This window comes from Trypanosoma cruzi, genomic scaffold (genome assembly GCF_000209065.1).
Source record: "Trypanosoma cruzi strain CL Brener 1047053516003 genomic scaffold, whole genome shotgun sequence".
In the NCBI taxonomy this organism is placed as follows: domain Eukaryota; phylum Euglenozoa; class Kinetoplastea; order Trypanosomatida; family Trypanosomatidae; genus Trypanosoma; species Trypanosoma cruzi.
The window spans coordinates 16,960-34,986 of NW_001849269.1; the positions used below are offsets into that span (position 1 = coordinate 16,960).

Sequence of the window (18,027 nt, forward strand, 5' to 3'; positions counted from 1 at the left end):
GAGCATAACTCCCGTCGGTGATCAGGCAAAAGACACCATTTTTGCGATATCATCTTTACATGAATCTTGTGCAAGAACGGCTGGTGAAATACGCTGATGCGAAGAGTGTGGAAAGGGGGGGTCGTCGTATTCTTGGTGTGACAGCGGTTTTGAATGCGGAAGGTCTTTCTTGGGGGATGATAAATTCTCAATCTCTGGATGTTCTGCGCGAAACTATTAGGATGGATCAAAAGTACTTCCCTGAGGCATTGCATCGCCTTATTGTGATTAATTGTCCTTCTTTTGTCACGCATGCCTATTCGCTGATCAGGGGTTCGCTTGATAAAAACACCCAACAGAAAATTATCTTCTGTGAGAAGGCATATTCAATGGAATTATTGAAGAAAATTGTTGATGAGGACAAAATACCGGTATTTTTGGGTGGTTCCTGCAGTTGTTCGGGCGGCTGCTTACCAGGAATAGATTCGGAATGTAGGAGTCTTGCGGATGCGCCTTTCCCCGTGCCTCGCACGGAATACGTCTCCATTGCGGCGGGGAAGCGGCATACGATTGAGTTTTTGCTTCAGCCGGATGAGGAAGCTCAGTGGGAATTCAGGTGTACGAAGTCTTGGGGAGGACAAGCGACAGAAATTGGGTTTCGTGCAGTCTTTGCGTCACAAGATGATGTAGACACCGGGGACTCGTTTTGGACCAATCCGACGGTGGGGTCGCAACGAACCTCAGGGAGCCTGTATGGATTGCTGGAAGTTTCTTCCTCTTTTAGGGAGTTAAAGTCGGAAAAGATGGAAATGGACCGTGACCGATTTGTGGCTAAAGTGTGTGGGACGTTGAAACTGGAGTGGGATAACCATTCTTCGTGGCTTCAAACCAAATACTTGCAATTGCGTGTCATAAAGACTTAACGCTGAGGTTTTTACTTTGAGCCGTCTCAAGAAATATGGTTACTGGACGTCGTGACGCGTTTGCCCTTTTTTTTTTTTTTTTTTTCCTTTTTTTTCTCTTCAATTTAACGGTTCTCCTTTTGTCTTTATGTCAGTTTTTTTTTTTTTTTTTTTTTTTTTTGCTTTTTTTTTGCTTTTTTTTTGCTTTTTGCTTCTTTGATATTTTCCGATCTTTTCTTGTATTTCTCTCACTGTTATACCCAACGATACATATATGTATATATATATGTATACATGTATGTGTTTACTTCTATAGGTAGATCGGTGCATGACGTTTTGTGTAAATGAATGCATCGGAGTTTTAACCGAATGTAGTAGGATGCTGCTTTGTATTTATTTGTTGACGTGGTGCTTTGGATGTTTTCCTTCCAGAGTGCACCTCTCGCTTCCGCGTGTGTGTGGGGTGCGGTGTTGCAGGAATTGACAAGAAGAATATATAAATATATATTCCACGGAGATGGTATGAAAGCTGCAAGGAGTATGGAACCAACCCTTAACCCCTCTTCCTCCTTTTTTTTTTTTTTTTTTTGCTGTTTGAGTGTGTTTCTCATGGTTGCCTTATTTTTGTCGTTGTTTTTCTTTTGTCTGCATTATTCGATGTGTAAGTGATGCTTTTGCATGTTTTCTTGGATGCGGCCTTCCTGTCACCATCAGTTTTCTTGTTTTCCTTTATTTCTTATTTATTTCTTATCTGCGATGTGTGCTCTAATTGAGGTGGCGCCGGGTGCATCCTGGTGAATATTGACTGGTGGAGGGCAGGGGTACCAGGACGCCAAAAAGGGGACGGTGGCTTCTCGCGTGTCCGCAGCAGCAGCAGCAGCGGAAAAAAGATAAATAAAAGTAGAGAAGTTTATGTTCTTTTGTGTAAAGGCGTGTCGCTTTTGGTTTTGCTGTTTCCTGTGACTTCTGGCGTCAGCTGCGTGTAGGCAGGGGTGTCTCTCATACACGTGGCCTAAAGCCATCGGCGGACAAAAATTCCTTATTTGTACGGAGCATTTCCACTTTCATTGTTTGTTGTCTTCCTTTGGGCCTTCGGGCGATCGGGGGAGGTGATCGACAGATGGACAGCAACTTGCAATCCGGGGGGGCGAAGGCACGCAGGAAGACCGAGACCAATGGGGATATGGATGCCCTGGTGGCGGAGGTTCTTCACCGCATAGGCCTTCAAGCCTCCGATGGCGTTGGTTCGGCGTCGTCGATGCACGAAAAGAGGTGTGAGGGGGAAAATGATGTCTCAGTCGTGACAGGAAGCACAGGGGAAGTGGCAGAACTTTCATTTTCGGGATTTCCGCAATTTGAGCACTGTTGCAGCGCGGAATTCCGCCGTCTTCTCACCTACCGGTATCTGAAGGCGAACAATTTTGACGTGGAGGATACCGTGGCAATGATTGTTGACACGAATAAATTTCGAAAACAGCACAGACTGGACTCAATCATGATATTTCCTTCCCTGATTCCCTTGCGTGGCTTTTCAGAAAATGAAATCTGCGGCACATTGCACCTTCCAATGGCAATGGAGAATCCGATGGGATCGGGAAGCCATGACAATACGTCTTTAAGGGATAGTCAGATGGAGTATCTAAATAATCATCATATTCTACGTCCAATCGTGAAATTAATCACTAGACATTATGCGAATAGTATTCATTATTGGGATAAGGATGGCCATCCAGTCTTATATGGTAGGCTGCAGCATATAAAGATTCATGAGCTTTATCGTGAATTGCGACGCATCTCACCGCTTCGTCAACGTCCAGAAGATCTCATTCTGCTTTTTCATTTGTACGGCAATGAACTCCTCTGGAGGGTAGTACAGTACTGCAGTGTACGGAACAGGGTTTCAGGAACAGAGCAAGAAATTGGATGGAAAGAAACTATGACAACTGTGACTGTGGTTGTGGATTGCAAGGGAGCACGTCTTCTTGATTATATTTGGGGGCCTTTTCCAAGAATCCTTCGTGAGATTATTAATCTTGACCAGAAGTATTATCCGGAAATTCTCCACAAATTGGTTCTGGCCAACTGCCCCAAGAGCGTTGCCTTTGCCCATTGGTTTTCAAAGCAACTTGGAGCTGGCAAGCAAAGTCTCCGGCGAAAGATTTTATGCGTTAGTGAAGAAAATGCACCGTCTTTATTAAAATTGTTGATCGATGAAGACAAATTGCCTGCTTTCTTGGGTGGGACATGCAGGTGCGAGGGGGGTTGTGTGCCTCTGAACGGATCCACAAGCAATGGCACTATGTGTTACTTCTTTGATTCAAATAACTTGGCCCGAATGGTGCACCCGAGTGGGAGCGTGCTAAGCATGGAGGATTTGCCTTTTGAACAGCTTGAAGGCGAAGCTGGCAGTTTGAGTTTTTTAGTTCAGAAAGAAACGGAAAATTTTGTCGTTCGGGCCCGCCGCAAACTCACCCTCACTTATGAAGTCGGAGACCCTGAAGAAATCACGTGGGAGTTTGCGGTGAAGCACGGTGAAATTGGGTTTAGTGCCGTCTTTGTCGCGTGCTCTGCGGATGGTCATACCGAAATCCTGATGCCGCCAAGTACGGTGAAGGAGGCGGCAGACCATTTCGTGTTTGGCACACGGGGAGAGCTTATCTTGACGTGGGACAACACGCGGTCATTACTTACCGTGCGTAAAATTCAGCTACGTGTGCACCGTCGGGTGCAAAGGCTTGCCCCGCAAAGGGAGGCGAACGTTGCCACAGTGACTGAAAGGAAATGAGGAAGATGCATGAAAGAAGAGTTCTTCAGGCATACCAACAGCAAAATGAATGAATGTGCCATCTCTGTCCCCTAAAAATTTGCTGTTCCCAGCATCTGGTATGTGATTGTGTGTTTGAGTCTTTTTTTTTTTTTTGTCTTACTTTCTGAAGGGTGTCATTTGCGCTAGAAGGGAGTCACGGTGGCATTGCAATTAATGTGAAACATGGTTTCTTTACTCCGGAGAAAAGACGGTGATGCATGTATATATATATACATATACATATACATCCTACTTCCCCTATCAGTACCACTACCCTCTTCAAAATAAAATAGAAAAAAAAAAAGTTATTGCTTTGTTTTTCATGTGCTTTTGTGTGTGTTTCTTTTTTGTTTGTTTGGTTATTTGTGTTATTATTTTGTTTGTACTTCCCATATTTTCTAATCCTGTTGGTGCATATGGAGGATGGAAGAAATAAAAAGGGAAGAGGGGTGCTGCAGCACCCGTGGATGCATATATGGTGCTGTGTGGCCGAATCCTTCGGTTGGGGAGGAGAAAAAAGTATATATTTTACATTATATTATTATTATTTATTTTTCCCTTTCGATTCAAAGATCAAGAAATTGCAAAAGTCATGAAATCATTGCTTGGAACACTCATTTTTTGTGTGTGTTTCTTTGTGGAGGAGAAAAGAATAGTTTTGCGTGTTGACTTTCCTTTCCTTTTTTTTTTTTTTTTTTTTTTTTTTTTTTTCACGTTTTCTGGGGATTGGGACGAAACCAGAGAGAGAGAGAGAAAGGGAGAAACTGACGTCAGTTTGCTGTTTTTTTTTGCGCTGGGTTTCTTTTTGTTTTTCTATTTTTTTTTTTTTTTGTTTTGTTTTTCTTTTTGTCTCTTCTCTACCCAAAAGTTAAGATCGGCTCGGCTTGTTTCAGGGGGACGCTTGCTGTGTGGGTCCGGCTCGCTCCTCCGAGAGAAGCCGTGCGTGGGCGGGTAGTAATCGGGACAATAAACACAAATAGACCTTTTGTCTTCTCCGCTCGAACATAAAGGATACGTGTATAAACACACCCAAAAAAAAAAAAAAAAACAGACGTAAGGATAAAGATGTTTTACAAAATGGAGTTGCAGAAAATCATCAGGGTGGAGCCGCATCTGTTGGGTCGGACGCTGCACCGCCACCTTGCTAAATACCTGCGCCATGCTGTGGAGGGGCACCCTTTCCAGATGCCTCTCCTAAAAGGAAGCAATGGGGAGGTGGTTCGAGTGGATCAAAGTTCCTCTGCAGTCATTGTAGCTGTGCTTGACATTCTGAATACGGAATTGCTTGAAGGCCGAGTCTTAGATGATGGTGGGGTGTCGTTTCTGCTCCATTATGAGGCCCTTGTTTTTAAGTTGCATCGTGGCGAAGTTGTGGATTTGATGGTAGTTGCTGTAGAGCGCGAGGGATGGTGGGGGGATGTGTTGGGAGTTGGGAAAATGTACATCAGCCGTGGTCAGATGGGAAGTGAGTGGGTGTACGAAAGTGATGGCGTGGAAGGCATATGGATTACGAAGGATGGATCACGCTCCGTGAAAAATGGTGAAATCGTGCGTGTGCGTGTTGTTGCCGAGACGCCACAGTCGGAGGGTGTTGTGGCAATTGGCAGCATGATTGGAAAATACTTGGGTACATTCTAACCGATAAACTCTGAGTGGAGGACCGCGTTTTTGACTGATATTGCGGTACTGGTATGGATGCAAGTGCTCTATATCTGTGTGTGCGTGTGGATGTGTGTGTGTGTCTCATTGTGAGGTGGCCTTTTTTTTCTTTTTTTTTTTTTACTTTACCCTAAGCAAAGACCAAATAAATAAATAAGAAGGCATCGATAGGACGGTAGTGAGGGGTGTACATGGCGCAGGACGACACTCCCACTGCTGGCAAGACACCCAAGGAGAAAAGGCAGTACTCCTGTAACTGGGCCCGCATTGTACTCGGTGTGTCCGCGGTAGCTATGGTGGCTTTTGCATGGCGCAGCGTGTATAAGGCCAACCAACGGGAGCTTCATTTGCGGCGAACGATGGAGCAGAATAGGCAGTTACTCTCTGCGTTGGCGGAGGTTCCAGGTAAGCGCTTTTTCGTCACCGATGTGAACCCTGAGGTTCTACGAAAAAAGGCCTTGTTTGGGTGACATGTTGGTGGTGGTGGTGGCGGTGTGTTTTGTTGTTGTTGCCTTTTCAGTATGTTTGTGTGTGGCTTATTTTCGTGACAAATGTTTGTGTGGAGGGAGTGCTCATGGCAATGCGGAGTTATTTATGATTGTTCTTCCCTTCTGACTTTTTTTTTTTTTTTTTTTTTTTTTTTTGGCTGTAATGTGTAGTCTCCGTTGCCTATATACACCGGTGGTACGTTGTGTACAACTAGTAACTGTAGCATTAGACGGAGCTTTTGACGCGTTTGTCGGCGGGTGTTTCTTGCTGTTGTGGGAGCGGAAAAGTGAAGGAGGCGGCAAGCAAATTTCCTTTTTCGTGGGCAAAGACAACCCCCTTCGCGGCGTGTACAGGCACGGTTTATCAAGCTTCCCCGAGTTTGTTTATTTATAACAGGAACGCGGGAGCACGGCAACCTTTTTTTTTTTTTTTAGTTTTGTAACTGGCACGCACGTTGGAAATTTTTAAAAGAAAGGAATAGAAATTGGTGGGAAAGTGGTGGCTTGTGAAAGCGGGTGCGGGGAGGGAAATCACCACAACCTCGCTCTCCCGACCACCCCTTGAGTGATGATGTCCGTAAAGAAGACACTGAACCGTGACGGCAACACACCTTTTGCGCCATGCTGGATGCAATATGATGATGATGATGATTGCGCTGATGGAGTGCCACGTCTCAAAGGTGATTGCAACTCACAGGTGGTTTACGGCTGCGCTATCGGCCACGGTGGCGACCGCGGCTCACTTGTGTACAGCGTTGGGAGGACGATTGACGCCTCGTGCTCTGTTGGGTACCCGTTGGCGCTTAAAATATACCCGATCAGTGTTACGGAAAACGAAATTGAATTTATCCGTGCACTTTTTGCCAACGATCTCACTGCATTCAGTCGCTCCGGGGAGAGTTGTGGGGTTTGCCGTCAGGTGCCTTATTTGGTGCTTCCGTTGGCCATTGTCACGATTGGGGGTGTCGATCGCGGTATTCTTATGCCGCAGCACAGCTACAGCCTTAAGCAATTCCTTTTTGTCACAAGGACCGTGCCTGAAATTCCTGGCGAAGGAGAAGGTGAGGCGGAGTTTAAGGGATATAACAAGGCTTTCACAAATTCGCTTCGATCTTTCCGTTCCTTTGACCCTATTCGTGATTGCAGGGTCGTCACTGCCATCGCGTTTCAGCTGGTTGTTGCTATTAGCCTCCTCAATGAGGAGTTACCACATGTGAAGAACGGTATGTTGTGCCGTGGGTTTACCCACAATGATATTCACTTAGACAATATTTTGCTGAACAGACAATCGGGCTGTGCCGCTCTGTGCGACTTTGAGCTTGTGGGACACATTTCTCAGGACGGCGAGGGGCTGCCGCCGCCTGCCATTCATCGACTACCGCCCTACTGCAGGCAATCTCCCCATGGCCTCTTCTGTCTCACAGCTGACACATGGGCTATCGGTCTTGTGGTACTGTCACTTTTGACTGGTGTCGATCCACTCTTTGATGACGACAAGCTCATGGATGACTTTGGCGACGGACCGCTTTTGCAAAGTCACACAATGTCGGAGGGGACGGTCTCTGTGCTTGACTGGGAGGAAAACATAAAGGCGCACGTGGAGGCGCTGCTGCTTCGCGATGATCCCACAGGCAAACGTTTGGAGGACGCAGCACCGCTCCTGGATATGTGCTCAAAGTGCCTTGTCAATCGCCCCGGGGTCTCGCCGAGCGTCGCTGTGGAGTTGCTGAGCCAGCCGCTCTTCAGTTCCTACGTAAACTCTCCACAGGAAGCGGAGTTCATACTGAGAGTTTGGGCAGAGAGCCGCTCGGAGGCTTTTTCGGTGAAAGATGTCCATGACGGCACCGACAGCCCATGATGTCGGAGGCCTGTGAGGCGACAAAAGAAAAACAAAAACAAAAGAAAAATAAAAAGCGAAAAAAACAAAAACAAACAAAAAATAAAAAGAAGAAAAAAGAGAGGGATGAGAAAAGGAGTAGGCTGCGTTAATCATTAGCATCCGTGAGAAGAGGAAGGAAAGGCAAAATAAAAAAAATGATAATAATAATAATTATTATTATTATTATTATTATTAAGAAAGGGAAAAAAAGAAGAAGAAGGCTGTGTATACAACGCTACAGCGAGAAGTAAAAGATAATGTTAAGAAAGAGAGAATGAGAGGGAAGAAAAAAGAGGATAAAAAGATGAGATGAATTGTACGAAGGGAAGAAAAGAAAAAAAAAAAAAAAAATCAATATTGTGAATGGTAATTTGTAGTGTTTTTTTGATTTTTTTTTTTTTTTTTTTTTTGATTTTCTTTTCTTTTCTTTTATTTCATCTTTTTTTGTTGTTGTTTTGTTTTACTCTTTCTGTTCTTCTTCTTATGGTGATGAATGTGATTTTTCTTTGTTGGTTTTATCTGGCTTTTTGTTGTTGTTTTTTGATTTTTTTTGCGGTTCTTTTGTTGTTTTTTTTATTTTTATTTTTCTTTTGTTAGCAGTATATTTGATGTGGTCGCGTTTGTAATAGCCGCCACATCATTTCCTTTTTTTTTTTTTTTTTTTTTCTCTCTATCTATCCACCTTTTTTCTGTACATGCGTGATGGTGTTTTGTGTGTGTTTCTGCGCGGTATCTCGCTGCCATTTCCCCACGAAGGTGCGGGTGATGGGGAGGAAAGAGTGGAGCGAGCTTCCAGCGAAGATGAGGAAAAAAAGAGCACACACACAGAGAGAGAGAGAGAGAAAGAAAGAAAGAGAGGAAAAATAAAGGAGGTTACATAAAGTAGGGGGGAGGGAGAAAGGCCATTTGTTTGTGCGTGGTACGTGCCTGCAGTGGACCAAAGGGAAAGTGAACGCATGCCTCTTCATTTATGAAATGTGTTGTGTTGATTGTATTTGTGTAATTATTGCGGTATAACTCCGTCACATGGTACTGACGTGTTTCCCTCTTTTTGCCGTTGGCCACCGTCGCCGCGATGTTTCCGCCTTAATTTTTACTCGACTTTTTTCTTCAGCGTCATGTGAACTTACCAACATTTTGTTTGCTTTTTTTTTTTTTTTTCCTGTGTGTATCCCTCTCTTAAAGCAAAGAGAGGGGGGAGGGCTCTGGAACGAAAAAAGGGGCCTTAACTTTTTTGTTGTTGTTGCTTCCTCTTAGTTTTATCGGTTCTTCGTCTTTTATGCTGAGCCGTCTGTCACGGACGGTGCCTCTGTTGGGCCCGAGGCGCTCGGCGGCCCGCGAAAAGCGGCTCAAAGACCGCGTCGCTGCGCAGCTGGAGCTGGAGGCGCAGGTGAAGTCCCGAGTGGCCTGTTATCCACATCGATCCCTCACACGACCCGCATTGCGCCTGGATAGGACTCAGGTTAATACGCCACTCTTTCAATCCCAACTTCTCAGTCTGAAGAAAATGGCGAGTGACTTGCGGTGTATTTCGTTCAGTGCCCCAAAAGGGCATTGGGACGCCACAGTTGTGCTCATCAAAAGTCACCCAGACGAGGAAGTGTTCGAGGTGTGGGTGAGCCCGAGCGTTCCGGACTACGATGCCCGAACCTCCATTGCTCCCATGTACGGAATGTGGGAGAACTGTATTTCTTGTGGTGCGACCGCTGCATGGGTGATTCGGCCCCAGTCTGTCACATGTAGTGGATGGGATGAGTACGGCAATGAGAAGACAGAATTACTGGATGGCATGCGGGCAAGGTGTTTGATGCATGAATTGGATCACCTTCACGGCAAGACGATTCTTCATCAGGCATTAGGACCGGAATTTATTGTTAGCGGTATCGCTATGGGGCAGAGGGATTTGTGGCCACCCAATTTTCCCTCTGCAGAGGCGTACGTGACAGCTCCACATCAATTCTTTGACTACGTTAAAAATATTCCTATTGTTCCTCCAGGAATGGAGTGGTGGTATGCACAAAACATGCAGCAACATTTTCAGGATGCTCGTCTGAACCAATGAGGCTTCTCTGGTTTACTGAATACTGAATGTAATGAAGAAGAAAAGAAGTTTTTTTTTTTTTTTGTGGAGAAACGCCGCGGCTCTCTTCTATTTGACTTTTGCGACGCGTTTCTCTTGTGTTTCTTCTTTTTCTTTTCTTTTTTTTTTTGAGTGTCAAGAGAGGTGCCTGTTTTGGAAAAGGAATGAAGCGTATTTTTTTTCTTTTTTTCTTTTGTGTTGACTTGTTATGTTAGTGAAGTTATGTGGTTGGATCTATTTTCTTTCACTGTGTGTGTTTGGCTATTATTATTATTATTATTATTATTTATTTTGCTCTGCCCCTCAATTGCAAAGAAATAGAAGGGCCTACGTCTGTGAGCGAATTCCGTCAGCAGCCAAAAGAGTGCGTCCGTTTTCTCATGACAAGTCTTGCGGATACGTTGACAAAGTACAGTACGATTGGTGCGGCCACAACCTTGGGATGGGCCGGGGATGAATATGCACGGGAGTACATGCAAAGGCTTCTGGTACGCGCCCATGCCATTCTTTCAGCGCATAACTGGAAGATCAGACATTTGAAGGAATTTTATCCACGTAGCGCACGTTTGTTGGGGCTCAATGTGAACAGGGGGGATGAGGTCTGCGTTCGATTTCGTGCGCCAAGTGCAAAGAACACCTTTCTTCCCTTTACAGATGTCATCTGTACAATGTTGCACGAGCTGGCGCATTGCCGGTATTCCAGACATGACAAATACTTCTGGGGCCTTTACTCCCAGCTTGTCACCGAGTGTGAGCAGTTGGAGGTGGGTATTGCATGCGGAAAAATTGTTGGAACTGCAAGCCAGCAGTTCCGCTTCACAGGAAGTCATCGTTTGGGTGGAAGCGGACCGTCACTGCACCCAAATTGTTTAACCTCAATGCGAAAAATTCTTGCGGACGCTGCCCTGAAACGAATTCAGCTGAGTCGTTTTGGGGAGTTTGATGGATGTGGCTGTGATGATGCTGCCACGTCCTCAAGTACAGCAATGGGGAACGATGGTTGGATTTGTAAAAGATGTGGAAATGTTAATATGTCTGTTCTCACGGTGTGCGATTTCTGCTCCGATATCTTGGACCCTATCGGAACCGAGGAAGGATGGGATTGTACACGGTGTTCGTTCCACAACTACTGCAGTCTGCAGCACTGTGAGGCCTGCAGTTATCCACGTTCAAATACACCTGACTCTTCACAATGTGCCGTGCAACATATTAAAGTTTTTGGTGCCCAAACAGGAAATTTGTCTGCTCACGGTTTACTGGGTCGCTTAGCGGATGTTTTGGATCCCATCCTTCGGGAAAGGGGATGGCAGGTGATATGTCTCAATGAGTTTTCTCCAACAACACTGACGGTGATGTCTCAAGGAGAATTTATAGACTCAAGACGTGCAGTACTGAGAGTCCGTCTTCGTTCACCAAATACACCCTCAGAATTTCTGTCTTTTGCGTACGTCTGCACCGCTGCTCTTCACCAGCTGGCTCACATGGTAGAACGTCATCATGGAGTCGCGTTCTTTGAGGTTTGGGTATCAATGCTAAATTGCTGCCTGATGACGGAAAAGGTGCAAGAAGATGTGGTGATGTCCGAAGATATTAAAGGGAGTTTGCTTCAGTTTACAAGACGGTTAGAGACTATACTTGAGGATCAAAGAGGTGGTGGGAAACGGCCGCTGACGATGACCTCAATGCATTCCCTCGTTGCGGATTGTGGAAATGTTGTGAAACGCGAGAGGTCGTCTGAAGAGGATGGAATGACAGGAAATATCCATCACGACTGTGTGGATTCTTTTAGAAACTGGGTGTGCAGTGGGTGCGGTTTTCTCAATTCTATAGGGGCATTCCTGTACTGTGAGGTTTGTGGCACAACTCGCTTGCCCTGCACACCGTCGCTAGAGAAACGACGGGGTTCTTTGGAGGCAATTGTCATCACTGACGACGATGACGATGAGAAGGAGGGATATTCCTCATGTGACAGTGAAGACGTTGTGGTGGTGGCGGTCTGACAGGTCAGGTTCGTATGGGTTCTTTTCTTTGGATTCCTGTTTGATTATTATTACTATTATTTTTTTCTGTGTGTGTGTGTGTGTCTGTGTGTATTCCCGCCGATGCTGTATGTATTGGCTGGAGAAAAACAAAAACAAAAAAAATGGATCAATGCGTCACGCAAAATTCTGTTCTGTTTTCTTCTTTTTTTTTTTGTTGATTTTGTACTGTGTTGTTTTTCTCCTCTATTGACGCATTCTCTTTTGTTTTCTGTTTTGTTTTTTTTTTGTTTGTTTTTCACTGGACTCGTGTGCCCCCTATTTTTCTGTCTGTCTTTATCTACGGGCCCATGCGTTACACGGCCGCCACAAAAGAAGAGAGGGCAAAGAGGAGGTAACTGCCTCGTTGATTTTTCGCTCGTGTCGGTGTTCTTGTGCATGGCGGTGGACGCTGCGTATGCGAACCTGTTTGGCGTGGAGGGAAAAGCAGCTGTGCTCGGATGCGATGAGCTCGGACTTGTTCCGCGGGATTTACTTCACATCCCCAAGAAGTCGCTCGAGCGGGCGGGTGACGATAAAAATGCGGTGCTCGTTCGGTACACATTGATTGAGCGTGCACGGCAAAATAACATACGGAAAGTTTTGGCGATTAAAAATCACCTCATCGCCGACGGTGAGGTGCAGAAGAAGTGGAAGGAGCGATGCAAACTCTTTCCCGACGCCCCCGGTGTGCCGAAAATACCGAAGGCCGTGATGAATAAGATCATGACGGAACTGGACACCGAAACCGACGACGATGATAACATTGACGAACTCGGCCTTACCAAACCCATGCCGCGGTATGGGGATCCACCGGCATCACTCGTTGCTGTTGACGCGAACCGAGAGGTATCAAATGCCTCTTCCTCGACGTCATCAAGAGCGCGGTTCTCTCCCGACAAGCTGCGAAGATTGAACGGTTCCAAAGCATCCAACCCACTCTCCCTCAGCTCGAAGGAAAAACCTCGTAAAAAGAAGGGGCATACCCGTAAATTGAGTAAATTTTGGATAAAACACGCTGCGGATACAAACAGTGGGAAAATTTCAAGCGGTCGTCTTTCAGGAGACAAACGTGATACGTTTTGGCGCCCAAAACCTCCACTGGATCCACCTTTTCTGCCGCCATTGCCATATCCACGTCGTGACGCTGTTACACTTAAAATGGAGTTGAAAGAACTGAATGAATATCGTCAGTTTTTGCTGCGGTACGCACACGACAGTTCTGCAATGGCGCAGGAATATCATGACTTTACAAAGTCCTTGCAGGAGGATAGCAATACCACAGAGAAATTTAGGAACAGGGCCGCAACTTACACCGTAGAAGGCTCAAAGTTTGTGAATGAGGATGAGTTAACTCCATTAGGGCCTGCAGATGGTGGGAATGTTACCAAGTCGACATTTACAAAGGGTAGCATATCAAACCATAAGCGACAGCTTGATGCGTATGTGCGTCTGGCACGGTTAGAGATTCGAAGAAACATTTCAAACTACAAGAAGTGGAACGGGTTTATGGAAGAGATGGAAGGTGTGGAGTCGGCAGGTACCATTGCGGCAGATGTTCGTTCTCGGTTGAACGTGGGTAAGCTTCCCACCTTTGAGGAATATGTGCAAATGGTGAGGGAGAGGACAAAGCGGCGAGAGGATATGTTGTGGAATGATAAGCGAAAACAGGAAAGACTCAATGCCTTCTGCGAAGCCAAGGATCGTCACACGGAAGAAAACATAGAAAAGATAAAGAGAACAAAAACAAATCTCTTTATGGAGTCGCAGGTGGTTCAAAGTGAGATCAAGAGGCGGAACCGAGAGTACGAAAATCGACGACGCAGAATGAGGGAGCACCGAGTGCAGGTGGGCCTGGCAAAGAAGGAAATGGGAGCTGCCGAACGTCATATGAAGCGACTTTTTCGTGCAAAGGAGAAGCGTTTTGAACACGACGCAGAGGAAATTTTTAGACGGTTACTGAAGGAGAAAATCCACGCAATGGACGCGACAAAGAGGTGGGACATAAAATCGGTGCGCGCTCCCTAGGTTTACGGTAGAGCTACGGTGATGTAAAAATGAAATGTAATTTGAAAAAGCGGCGACAACTGCTTTCAGTTCTTTTGCATTCTTTGTTTGTTGTTGTTGTTGTTGTTGTTGTTATTGTTGTTGTTGTTGTTGTTTTTTTCTTGTGCGTAATTATTTATGTGTCTATTTATGGTGTTGTATCCAACGTGTGTGTTTTGGGGTGGGATGTGTGAGAGCGAGGGATAATGAATTCTCGCCGGGCCTCCATCGCGCGGCGGTGGGGGTTCTGCTTGGTGGTTTCATTCTCTCCCATCTCCCCTGCCGTGTTTGTTTGTTTTGCTGTTGTTGTTTTTCGCAGAACGTAGGGTAGAGTGCGTTTGGTAGGCGCGGGTGTGCGTCTGACGAGAGGGGAGGGGGAAGAGGCGGTGAGGGTTTTTTGTTTGTTTTGTTTGAGGGACCTGACGGATTTTACCGCGTTGGTTGCGAGCGGGGATTCATGACGGGGAACTTTGAACAGTCTCACGAACCATTTGCGAGCAGCAGCACGGATGCGGATGATGGCTTGACGGCGTCCCCAAAGTTTTACAGCTATCGCCGGATAATTGCCCTTCCCGCCACTCCACCGGACGCCGCTTCCGCCTCACGGGTGAATGGGACTGCTTCCACGCAACTCCCATCCTTCTGCCCTCCTCAGCAAGAATGCTCAAGTCTGTTAGCGGCAGATCGCGTGACGTTTGTTTTGTCGCAGGTGACACCACCACCTCGCGTGGTTGAATTCACGGTGATCCTGCATGTATACGACCTGAGTCGCGGCCTTGTTAACCGGCACAGTGAGGAGCTCCTGGGTTTCAACGTTCCTGGCCTCTACCACAGTGCGGTGGTGTGTTACGGGATGGAGTTTATTTTTGGGGGTGGAATCGCCGTCATGGGTGCTGGTCATACTCGTTTTGGGAAGAAGTATAAAAAAATTCTTCTTGGCACAACTAAAAAGACACTCAGTGAGTTTATGACGTGGATTCGTGAGCGTGAGAAGGACACATATCATTTGAATGCCTATCACCCGACAAAAAACAACTGTCACACCTTTAGCAAGGACGCGGTGGGATTTCTGCTTGGACCCAACGGTTCCATTCCGTCCTTTCTTACAACCGTCATTGACCATCTTGTCAAAACAAGGCTGGGTAAAGGCGTATTGGAAGTGTTGACGCATTATCTCATATACCCAAAATGCATCACGAATCGTCTGCTGAAGGAACATATGCTAGAACGGAAAAAAAGTGCGATGTCTATTGCGCAATCGGCAGTAGCATGCGAGCTAATGTCACAACCACCGCCATGTGTTGTTCTCTTTCATGTTGATGATGCCACCAAGTGTCGTCAAGTCTTTGAGGGACTTATGCCGTATGTTGAGCAGTTGAAACAACGCGGAAAGGTTGATCAAAGCGCCAAGATGATATTGACATCTGCATTTATTATCAGTACAGGAGCCGAGTTAATAGATCCGACGATCGCCTCGGATTATATTGAATTGGTTGTACGTATTTTGATGTACACGCATACAACGTTATGGGGACCCGTTCTTAATTCTCTGCGCATTGCTCTGTTACACAAGGTGGTGCTATGTGCATGTGTGTTTCATCCTACTCTTCTTGCTTTGCTGGCGAATGGTGTGCGGGATTTTCTAAACATGACTCCTGAAGGCAAACTTTCTTTTTTGCGGGTGTTGTGTAATTTGTCCTCTGGCCTTCACGGCGCTCTTGCGCTGAATTCCAGCCGCTTTGCGCTTATGTGGGTAAGTGTGGTCGGACTGGCGCTTGCAGATTATAGAAACGATGCCATTGTTTACACGGGAGCTTCACTGGCTGTAAATTTGGCGCATGCATTTGTTCTGACAACAATTCCTCGGGTGTCAAAGGATCATGGTGCACTTTTTTCGTTTCATCGCATTCGTCAGTTGATGACAATACTTCTTTTTTATTTACGTCACTGGCCCCCAAAACGAATACCGGAGGCAGCAATGAACATGATGCTTCTTGCTCTCTTTTTCCTCATGTCCAGCCACCCAGAAAACGTGGAGTTTGCGGCAACTCATGGATGCAGGCTAAATTATGCCTGCATGCTACAGAGGGCACAGACGAATGAGAGTAAAGCACTACTTTGTCTCATGCATGCTCTTGAGCAGTGCGGTCAAATGAGTTGTGTCAATGTTATCAACTGAGAGTCTGTGAGTGCATAAAGAAAGAAAATTGTTTTTGAATAAGAAGGATGCATTTTTGATCTTCGCTAAGCTAATTGTGATGATGATGATTTTGTTATTGTTACTGTTGTTGCTGTTGCAGCAGCAGTTGTTTGATTGGCAGTGATCCCCATTTTGTTTGTTGTCTTGATTATTTTTATGGACGCTTTAAGATTTTTTATTTGTTTAAACCGAATTGTCGGAGTAAATCCTTTTTTTTTTTTTTTGGTTCCCCCTCCCAACTGCCGCTGCCGCCGCCGCTCTGTCTTTGAAGCGAAAATGTTTGTATGGGCAGATGTGCCTTTTTCTGGACTCCGCTCATTTTTATTTTTATTTTTTTTGCACTTTTCCTTCTTGGGAATTTTTCTATTTGCTGCAATGTTTGTGTGAAATTACCCTCTGATTGTTTGATGTGAGGGGGAAGGAGCATATTTAAGAACAGAGGATCAGTTCCTGCACGTTTTTGCGTTGGTGAGATGCTGCACGCGGCTGTGAAACCTAGTCTTCCAGCGTCAGGCGTCACACATTCTCTTGTCGGGCAATTTTCTGCCGGGCTTCCGGCAGGGGTGAGAGAGTTGATTCTGTTCAAGAAGAATAAACTTGAGCTTTGGCGGATTTCATGTGGCGAGGAGTGGGTGTCCTCCCTTTCTTATGTCGCCAGCACACAGCTGAACGCACCACCGGTCTCCGTTGCCATCTGCCGGCCTCCTGGGTTTGCTGTTGACGTTGTCGCCATGTGCCTTGATGATTTTCATGTGTCATTTGTTCAGTACGACCCAGTTCGTATGCGTCTTTCCACGTTGGCACTCGTTCAGTTGGACGACCGGGAGGTAGTGAATGATGTGATGCCATTGGAACCCATCATGCGTGCGGATCCAACAGGTCGCTTTGTTGCAGTGTTGGCACGCCGTCGTCATATGTTTTTGATTCCCTTGTTGGGTCTTACTCGGCCCGAAAATGGTGATTGCGTCACCGGAATTCATTTTGAGGCTGAAAATAACACAAAACTGAAGGAGGCCATGGCACCTGTAGATGATTGGGGTGATGAGGACGACTACAAGGGACTTGCTGAGGAAACGGATCCATCCATTCCGCCCGAGAAGGAGACGACGGTCCATATAGAGCCTGAGAAACACGATTCGAGGGTTGTAGATGTCTTTGATGGACTACTGCACATTGGTCACCTCTCCATGTTTTCCGTCTCACTAGCAGTAAATGGTGTCATTCGCTATGTTCGGGACATGCAATTTATTGACTCTTCAGGAGAACCCATTGTTGCCTTTTTGTGCGAACGGCACCCTACATGGGCGGGTCGTGTGAAATTGGTGGAATGGCGCACTAAGGCGGTTGAATCTAAAATGTTATCATCCCAAATTGTTTGGGTACAAATATCGGCTGCATCCACGTCCAACCGAAAATTACTCCTCATTGGCGAGGTCGACGATGTGCCATACAACGTGACACACATGACTCCCGTCGGGCCGTTTGCACAGATTCCCTCCGGTGTCATTTGCTACGGCATCAACACTGTGATGCACGTCACAACAAAGAGAGGGTATGGAGTCTATTTGAACAACGGCGGAATGGAGGAGTGTGCAAACAGCAAGTCATCCGCCATGTCGTATGGAAAGGTGGGTTGGTGCGATCCGAAGATGGAAGCCTCGACGGCTCTTTTCATGGTGAATCTCTCCTTGGCAAACTGTACTGCGTCCTTCATGAGCATTGTAAACGAGATGCTTCACTTACTTGTCGTATCGGAGGAAGATGGAGTGGTGCTAACACTTTCCATCACGGCACAGAGCTCATCCGTTCAAGGCATTCGTATCGCCATCCTCGGTACCGGCTGCTACTGTTCAGGCATTGCCCGTATTGGAGATCAAATTGTGTTTTTGGGTTCCGCCTGCGGCGACTCATGCATTGCCAAAGTTGACATGTTCCACAGCGATGCTGCCAAACGATTTCAAATTATAGAA

General features: G+C 46.1%; 8 protein-coding genes and 1 pseudogene across 8 annotated transcripts, besides 24 other annotated features; all 9 read left to right on the top strand.

The window, feature by feature from the left end:
• On the top strand, nt 1-902 carry Tc00.1047053507509.10 (annotated as a pseudogene; the record flags this gene model as incomplete).
• Nucleotides 1-18,027: a sequence feature (heterozygous, Esmeraldo-like haplotype).
• Nucleotides 969-1,091: a sequence feature (T-rich).
• Nucleotides 1,148-1,181: a microsatellite.
• Tc00.1047053507509.20 (hypothetical protein, conserved) lies at nt 2,002-3,666 on the top strand (the record flags this gene model as incomplete). The annotated part of the gene is made up of 1 exon (XM_803984.1): nt 2,002-3,666. The coding sequence occupies one exon, from the start codon at nt 2,002-2,004 to the stop codon at nt 3,664-3,666; it is 1,665 nt and encodes a 554-aa protein (XP_809077.1).
• Nucleotides 3,910-3,935: a microsatellite.
• Nucleotides 4,000-4,071: a microsatellite.
• Nucleotides 4,208-4,243: a sequence feature (AT_rich).
• Nucleotides 4,358-4,398: a microsatellite.
• Nucleotides 4,486-4,535: a microsatellite.
• Tc00.1047053507509.30 (RNA polymerase-like protein, putative) lies at nt 4,753-5,325 on the top strand (the record flags this gene model as incomplete). Its single annotated transcript, XM_803985.1, has 1 exon — nt 4,753-5,325. The coding sequence occupies one exon, from the start codon at nt 4,753-4,755 to the stop codon at nt 5,323-5,325; it is 573 nt and encodes a 190-aa protein (XP_809078.1).
• Nucleotides 5,401-5,429: a microsatellite.
• Nucleotides 5,963-5,990: a microsatellite.
• Tc00.1047053507509.40 (hypothetical protein, conserved) lies at nt 6,403-7,692 on the top strand (the record flags this gene model as incomplete). Its single annotated transcript, XM_803986.1, has 1 exon — nt 6,403-7,692. The coding sequence occupies one exon, from the start codon at nt 6,403-6,405 to the stop codon at nt 7,690-7,692; it is 1,290 nt and encodes a 429-aa protein (XP_809079.1).
• Nucleotides 7,715-7,790: a sequence feature (A-rich).
• Nucleotides 7,839-7,883: a microsatellite.
• Nucleotides 7,884-7,908: a microsatellite.
• Nucleotides 8,040-8,064: a microsatellite.
• Nucleotides 8,093-8,175: a sequence feature (T-rich).
• Nucleotides 8,213-8,308: a sequence feature (T-rich).
• Nucleotides 8,354-8,379: a microsatellite.
• Nucleotides 8,540-8,571: a microsatellite.
• On the top strand, nt 8,993-9,775 carry Tc00.1047053507509.50 (polypeptide deformylase-like protein, putative; the record flags this gene model as incomplete). The annotated part of the gene is made up of 1 exon (XM_803987.1): nt 8,993-9,775. The coding sequence occupies one exon, from the start codon at nt 8,993-8,995 to the stop codon at nt 9,773-9,775; it is 783 nt and encodes a 260-aa protein (XP_809080.1).
• Nucleotides 9,884-9,923: a sequence feature (T-rich).
• Nucleotides 10,056-10,080: a microsatellite.
• On the top strand, nt 10,174-11,793 carry Tc00.1047053507509.60 (hypothetical protein, conserved; the record flags this gene model as incomplete). The annotated part of the gene is made up of 1 exon (XM_803988.1): nt 10,174-11,793. One exon carries the CDS (start codon nt 10,174-10,176, stop codon nt 11,791-11,793), a length of 1,620 nt encoding a protein of 539 aa, XP_809081.1.
• Nucleotides 11,861-11,885: a microsatellite.
• Nucleotides 11,960-12,070: a sequence feature (T-rich).
• Nucleotides 12,211-13,839, top strand: Tc00.1047053507509.70 (hypothetical protein, conserved; the record flags this gene model as incomplete). The annotated part of the gene is made up of 1 exon (XM_803989.1): nt 12,211-13,839. The coding sequence occupies one exon, from the start codon at nt 12,211-12,213 to the stop codon at nt 13,837-13,839; it is 1,629 nt and encodes a 542-aa protein (XP_809082.1).
• Nucleotides 13,927-13,973: a microsatellite.
• Nucleotides 14,315-16,036, top strand: Tc00.1047053507509.80 (hypothetical protein, conserved; the record flags this gene model as incomplete). Its single annotated transcript, XM_803990.1, has 1 exon — nt 14,315-16,036. One exon carries the CDS (start codon nt 14,315-14,317, stop codon nt 16,034-16,036), a length of 1,722 nt encoding a protein of 573 aa, XP_809083.1.
• Nucleotides 16,375-16,395: a sequence feature (AT_rich).
• Tc00.1047053507509.89 (cleavage and polyadenylation specificity factor-like protein, putative) lies at nt 16,531-18,027 on the top strand (the record flags this gene model as incomplete). The annotated part of the gene is made up of 1 exon (XM_803991.1): nt 16,531-18,027. A coding segment is annotated over one exon (1,497 nt), but the record flags the coding sequence as incomplete, so codon positions are not given.